The sequence below is a fragment of the Microtus ochrogaster genome, unplaced genomic scaffold, assembly GCF_000317375.1.
Source record: "Microtus ochrogaster isolate Prairie Vole_2 unplaced genomic scaffold, MicOch1.0 UNK60, whole genome shotgun sequence".
NCBI classification, from domain to species: Eukaryota; Metazoa; Chordata; class Mammalia; order Rodentia; family Cricetidae; genus Microtus; species Microtus ochrogaster.
Window position 1 is genome coordinate 2,281,235 of NW_004949158.1, and position 7,639 is coordinate 2,288,873.

At 38.8% G+C, this 7,639-nt stretch overlaps 1 protein-coding gene across 1 annotated transcript in view; it reads left to right on the top strand.

The window, feature by feature from the left end:
* LOC101988978 (acidic mammalian chitinase-like) overlaps positions 1-7,441 on the top strand; it is a 30,901-nt gene extending 23,460 nt beyond the window's left edge. The window contains exons 4-10 of the mRNA XM_005369796.1: positions 604-769; positions 4,349-4,473; positions 4,658-4,781; positions 5,051-5,236; positions 6,001-6,120; positions 6,207-6,345; positions 7,182-7,441. Of these exons, the coding sequence (XP_005369853.1) occupies positions 604-769; positions 4,349-4,473; positions 4,658-4,781; positions 5,051-5,236; positions 6,001-6,120; positions 6,207-6,345; positions 7,182-7,441 (1,120 nt within the window). The remainder of the gene's footprint in view (positions 1-603; positions 770-4,348; positions 4,474-4,657; positions 4,782-5,050; positions 5,237-6,000; positions 6,121-6,206; positions 6,346-7,181) is intronic.
* The last annotated feature ends 198 nt before the right edge of the window (positions 7,442-7,639 follow it).

Below are 7,639 nucleotides of genomic sequence, written 5' to 3' on the forward strand. Positions count from 1 at the left end.
AGAGCTAGTTCCAGGACAGGCTCCAAAGCCACAGAGAAACCCTGTCTCGAAAAACCAAAAAAAAAAGTCATAATTCTTATTGGAAAATTTTAGGATGTCTATTGTGACTTTCCTAGGGATAAATTTTGATGGATGCTTTGGGATGCCATCCTCTTGAGTTTTTGTTGCTTGCTTCTAAAGAAGCCTCTTCATAAAGTATATAAAGGGTACAAGGACTGATGAAGGTTGTGTATATCTATTGTCTGTCTTCCTGACAGGTATACCAACAAGACTTACTTGAATACACATGAACTTGGAGTGTATTTGAAGATACAGAAATGTCTGTGAACTAAGTTAGTCAGGCATGAAAAACAACAAGGCAATTTGCAAAAAAAAAAAACCATCTAAGTTGGGAGTGGGGATGAATGATAGGATAATGTGGATTCTGAGGTACTGTGAGTGGCAAGAGTAATAATTGCAAAGAGAGAACCCTGGAACGTACTTTCATTCTCAATCAGGTTTTGGGTAAGGACAGTGAGGAAGAAATTGAACTGCAAACTGTTTTTATTCTGATACATAAAAAAATGTCAAGCTCTTATTCTACCTTATTTTGGTTTGTCTCAGCTTCACTACCATGGTCTCCACTTCCCAGAACCGCAACACCTTCATCACTTCAGCCATCAAATTCCTGCGCCAGTATGGGTTTGATGGACTGGATCTGGACTGGGAATACCCAGGCTCTCGTGGAAGCCCTTCTGATGACAAGCATCTCTTCACTGTCCTGGTGAAGGTGAGAAAAATGGGAAGAGGTGGTATCCCCAAAATTCAAAGACTATTTTTTCCCAAGTACAACTGAGTGCTTGCATAGTAGAACCAAATATGACTTGATAATTATGGAATTTTAGCATAGTAAAGGTACTTAGATACCATACAGTCCTTGAACAAACTATGTCTTGGACATTACTCTATATACTGTTTTCAGAACAATTCATTTCATCTTAACATTTACTCTATTATGTAGGTTTACTAAACACTAGGGTCCTCATTTTACAGATAAGCAACTTAGGCACTGAAAATATGTAAGTATATTGACTGTCACAGAGCTAGTAAGTGTCACTAATACCTGTGCTGTCTGTTACTTAGTCATTGCTCAAAACTATCTACTGTTATTGAGGAATTTAGCTCTGTGCAAGTTATTTGGTAAAAGCCAAAACCAAGGATAAGGCAGAATCTTGACTTTATAGAACATATATCTGAGGAATGAAACATAAGCAATAACTCTAGCACGTTTTGATAAATACTGATGTAATAACGTTCTACAGACTCCAAAACCAAATGAGGAGTTACCTGATTCTGCTGTTGTGCAAAGACACAAGGAACATTCTAGGTAAAGTGATGTTGAACTTCATTGAGAGAACTTGGTGTTATCCAATTCAGTGAGGGTAGAAGAGAAGACAGATTTGTGTGTGCAAGTGAGGAATGAGTTTCAAGCCTGTGAGAACAAATAGGTGGCAAGAATCAGATCATATGGAGACATTTATATCAAGTTAAAGAATTCTGAACTCACCTAAAGTCACTGTAGATCTCTGAAATATTTCATGACCAATAAATATGACAAAATTATTGGAATTATTGGAATAAAAATAAATTGGAATTTTGGAATGGTTATTTTTGGATTAACTATGACTCATGAATTGGGAGTGCTGAGGCAGGATAAAGCAGGAGTTCAAAAGAAGTAAGTGAAGCAAAAGATGACCAAGGTCCCCCTAGTGGCCTTAAGACTGGAAGAAGAAGAGAATATACAGAGATCTATAAAAAGAACAAATATCAGTAAGAATTGGGTTTGAAGTAGAAAGGATTCCTAGTTTTCTGATTTGGAAGACTAATTTTATCTTAGTGGAGCTGGTATAGATAGGGAGAATAATGAGTTTTTTTATTTAGCTTTGAATATGCATATGTCACATCTGGAATAACCACAAATAATTGAATAAATACCAATCTAGAGGTCACAATAAAAACACTACTGAGCTCATCAGCAAATGTATATAATTGCTAAGGAAAAATAAATGGAATGGTAAAGCAATAGTTATTATGTTTGTCAAATTGGGAAAGAAATTGGTAGTTAATAACTTGACTCTTTACACCACAGTAATAAGAAAACCTGTTTTTATTTGTTTTTGTTGTTTTTATTTTTGTACATTGGGAGTGGAAGCAGTGATTAGAGGTTTAAAAACAGTATAGCAAAGTAGGATGCATATTGGAGTTGTTTCTGTATTTGATGTTCAAGAGTGAATATCTTAGCATGCACCTTCTGGGTGTGTAGTTTCCACCGTGTAAATGAGTGAAGTCCTGACTACGCACCTACTAAACACATCCTTTCCTGTCATACAATCTCTTCCAGGAAAATCAAGCCTGTATAATTGAGGGACACAAAAGTTAAGGTAGTCTTGGCTGATCACAGTTTCATAGAAGGCAGTCTAAGGTGAGGTAGTATTGTGGTTTTATTCGGCACTTCTAGTTGTCTCCTTGGCTGGAGACAAGGTTTTTTTTTTTTTTTTTTTTTTTGAAATTTATGAACCAAACTTGTGAAATTAAGCTGTTCATTTTCTGACCTTTCAGTGACCTCACCATAACATGGGTTTCAGATAATAATGTAAATTATTTTCTTCATCAATTCATGTGTCAGGCGTTGCCAAACAAACCTTTTCTACACTATTGCTCTCATTTGCTAATCAAAAGCTGGTTGGCTTATATCTAGGCAGGAAGTGTCAGAGTCAGACTACTAGTAGAATTTTGGGAAGAGGAAGGTCAGACACAGAAAGCCACCAGAGATAAGCAAGATGAGAACGTTGAACTGAGAAAAGGTACCAAGCCACATGGCTAAACAGAGATAAGAGTTATCGATTAATTTAAGTGTAACAGTTAGTTAGTAACAAGCCTGAGCTATTGTCTGAGCACTTTTGAATAATATTAATAGCTTGGTTTGATTATTTGGTATTAATCAGTTGGGATAGGATAACATCTGTTTGCAATCAGATCATCAACTGGCTTCATAATAACTTCAATTTTAAACTAGTGAGATGCTTTGGTAGGTAATGTTTTTTTGTCCAAGCATGAGAACCTGAGTTCAAGTTTCTAGCGCCCACATTAGGCCAAATGCAGCAATGCACATCTGCAATCCTAGGGTTCCTATAGAGATGGGAGGGAGAGACAGGAGCATCCCTGGAAGCATGTGGACGAGCTAGTCTGGCAAGCACAGTAGCAAAGAACAAAACGAACTGCCTCAGGAAAGGTATAAGGTGAGACTGGCAACTGTGGTTGTCACATTTGCTTGGACTCACACATGTGAACATAAACATTTTATGTGTGTGTATGTATACGGTACATGTATGTGGGGTGTCATTCCACAGACATTGTCTACTTTGATTTTTGAGTCAGTTTCTCAGGATCCTAAAAATAATAATTGGTACAGGCCAGCTGGCCAGTGAACCCTAGGATCTTTCTCTTTCAGTTTCATCAGCTCCAAGATTAACAAAAATGTGCCACTTTGTTTTGCTTAAACATTTTATGTGCATTCTGTGGGAATTGAGCTCTTGAACCCAGGTCCTTCTGCCTGCCTGGTAAGCACTTCATCCACTGAGATATTTGCACAGGCTCACTTTAGTCTTTGTTGAATAGCTCCAAAGATCAGAAATGGCAATCTTTTCTTAGTCAAAACATGACCACTGTAAATTATAACATACATTGACTGCAGTTCTGTTCAATGAAGTGACATAGAATAAAACCACAGACATTACAATATCTGTGTTTACCATTTGAAGACAGACAAAACAATCTGCTTATATTCTTCTTCCAGTAAAATATTTCATTTTTTAAACTATAACCTACACAGCAATGTTCAGAGGTATCCCTGGAATGCCCTCTGGTGATGCAAATGCCATTATCAGAGCTCAACTTAGCGTTCCAAATATATGAGAGTCATACAGAATACAGGTGAACTAACATCTGTCACTGAGTTGGATCTGTCACCCAGACCTTGCCACCTTCCCCACTTGCTGATTCAGTACACTATTGAATGATATATTGGTGTTGTAAGGTGAATGGAAGCAACTTTCTATACTGCTGGAAACTAGATAAAGGGTGCCAATGAGAGTGTAGCTTCAGAAAATTTCCAACTGTCATGCATATTGCATAGCTGTAATTTTTAAAATTAATGTTATCTATACTATTGAAATTATTAAGGTATTGATAGACTAAATCAGACAAAATACATGAAAGCACTTTAGAGAAGAAAGACGCTGTGAAAACATGGATTCATTATATGTACATCTCTGAAACTAACTTCAAATATGCTTGCCTTGTTCTACAGGAGATTCGTGAAGCTTTTGAGAAGGAGGCTAATGAGAACAACAAGCCCAGGTTGGTGATAACTGCGGCTGTAGCTGCTGGTGTTTCCACCATTGAAGCTGGCTATGAGATCCGTGAACTTTCCCAGTGAGTGATGTACTTATTCTAAACTTCTGCAGGAAAAATTAAAGCACTGTGGTTATGCTAGAAATGTCTTGCACTCAAAGACCTTGTTTGTGAATTTGCTTTGGAATAGGTGTCTTTGTTGGCATATATGTGATAAACAGTTGTCAGAAATGTTTAAATACATTTAAATCTTACTACCTATCAGGTACCTAGATCAAATCCATGTCATGACATATGACCTCCATGGCTCCTGGGATGGCTACACAGGAGAGAACAGTCCCCTCTACAAATACCCTACTGACACTGGCAGCAATGCTTACCTCAATGTGGTAAGACCCTACAGGAATGCAGACTAGGGGTAAAGTAAACCAGATGGAAATAAGGCCCCAATTTACCCAAATTCAGCAACTGTCCAAATTAGATAAAGATCTTCTTAAGTTACTGGCCATATTTCATGAACTATAACTTCATCAAAAGTTTTTGAAAAGAAAATATCAAAAAATAAATCCATTGGTTATGAACATCTTATAATTTGCCTGCTAAAACAGGGAACTAATATAATTAAATACTGACCATTGCCTCTTTACTGCCATTACAGGATTATGCCATGAATTACTGGAAGAACAATGGAGCACCAGCTGAGAAGCTCATTGTTGGATTCCCAGAATATGGACACAGTTTTCTTCTGAGCAACCCCTCCAATAATGGAATTGGTGCCCCTACCTCTGGTGCTGGCCCTGCTGGACCCTATACCAGGGAAGCTGGGTTCTGGGCCTACTACGAGGTCAGTAGATTGGCTGTCTAGTGCTCTGTGAATTTCACACCCAACATTGTACATAGCCTTCAATTTAGGATCTCCTGGATCTGAAAGTTCATTTTGCCTATTACCTACCTGTAGTAAACAGTTCACTCCTGGTGCCATATGTTTGGATAACAAGCTTCTAAATTTAATCCAAATATTTCGTCAAGCAAAAGATCATGCTACCAAGAACAGTTACATTAGCATAGAAAGAAACCAAATGAACACATTTCTCATTCTACTATAGATTCCAATATTCTAGTACTAAAATATGGATAAAATGTAAGAACTTGATAAATAACTCCATCTGGGAGTGTACACTATTTACCTAGAATGCAACAGCCCTGGATATAATTTCTAGTAGCATAGGACAAAGCAAAGTAGTAAGATGTTGTACAATGACTTTTTGTAAAAAATATTCCAAGCCTTTTGGTCATTCATTTAATCTGAACATTTAGGAAGTTGAAGCAGTCCTATGTCCAAAGCAAAGCATAGACAGAGTCTACCTTAAAAAGGGAAGACTAGGGGTGTGATGTAGCCCAGTGATAGTCTGTACTGAGCAAGTACATGTCCTGCATCCATTGCCACCACTGCCATGATGAAAACAACTCATTTTTTTTAACCACAAACAAAACTGAATCATAAAGTTGAGGTAGCCCCAACTGAAGATATTGAAAAGAAAGAAATCAATGTTTTCTCTCTTTCATGAAATTAACATGTGAATGGTTGAAATCTCTTGATGTTTAAAGATTTGCACCTTCCTGAAAAATGGAGCTACTGAGGTCTGGGATGCTCATCAGGAAGTGCCTTATGCCTATAAAGACAATGAGTGGGTTGGCTATGACAATGTTAGGAGCTTCGATGTCAAGGTAAGGTCAGCTCCTTGGATTTGCTGACATCACAGCACCAAGGCTCAGGAAATCAAATTAACCTTACACCTTCTATCTTTAAACAGACTCAGTGGCTTAAGCAGAACAATTTTGGAGGTGCCATGATTTGGGCCATTGATCTTGATGACTTCACTGGCTCTTTCTGTGACCAGGGCAAATTCCCTCTGACCTCTACTCTTAACAAAGCCCTGGGTGTGTCCACAAGTAAGTGATGACCTGAGTATGCAGATGGCGTGGTTCTAATGTCCCTTTATCAATATAAAGGCAGGCTTGGCATGCTCACCCCCATTGCATGGGGTATACTCTTCCCATTCCATTCCCTTGTTCTTGCCCAGGTGACCTTTCCTAAATCTCAACTTCTAGTGGAATTTTGGGAAACCAGCCTAACTTTGGTGTGTGGGGGAACAATTTTTATTTTCATTTTCTTTTATTGAGCTATACATTTTCTCTGCTCTCCTCCTTGCCTCTCCCTTCCCCCTCAACCCTCTCCCATGGTCCCCCTGCTCCCAATTTACTCAGGAGATCTGGAAAATTTATTTAGGACTTCAAGGTTCATAAGAGTCTGCAGAAATTGTGCTTATCTTTAGCATACAAATCAGTGTGTGTCCTTTAATGAGCGTGTGTGTGTGTGTGTGTGTGTGTGTGTGTTATTCAATGTCTTGCTTAGGTTCCTGTGATGAAATAACAGGAAGTCATGCCAGTAGTACTCTTATTTATCCACAACTCAGGGAATGTCTCAATCTCTCTATCTGTTTCTAGATTTTTTTCTCCGAGGTATTAATATTCAGATCTTAAAACCATCTCTTTGTGCTAATTCGTGAGTGCCTTAGATGGCAAAAGAGAGAAAAATAGAAATCGGGACTGGATCCACACTTTTTCTTCATTCCTGATATGTAATTGTCTGTGAGTCTCTTCAGGTGTGAGACTTCAGCTAATTGCATCCCCTCCTGGCAATAATGTACCTAGTTTTCTTTACTTAGATGTGAAGTTCATAGCCATAGCAGGACCACCCCTCTACTCTCTCTATTTGTATATTTTAGGTTGCCCAGCCCCTGATGTGCCTACTGAGCCTTCTGAGCCAGTGACTTCTCCTCCAGGAACTGGAAGTGGGAGTGAAAGTGGGAGCTCTGGAGGAAGCTCTGAAGGCAGTGGATTCTGTGCTGGCAAAGCTGATGGCCTGTACCCTGTGGCTGATGACAGAAATGCCTTCTGGCACTGCCACAATGGAATTACATACCAGAAGCACTGTCAGGCAGGCCTAGTATTTGATACCAGCTGTACTTGCTGCAACTGGCCATGAACCTGACTCTGTCATGCTTTCCCAAACTTCTGCACTTTCCTTTAGCTCTTGCCAAAGATATCTTGCTTCCATCTAAAGCTATATAATAAAATCAGTTCCCAAACCTCGGGCGTCCTTGATTTTTCTTCATTTAGAAAGACCAGCTCTGTGTGTGTGTGTGTGTGTGTGTGTGTGTGTGTGTGTGTGTGTGTGTGTGTG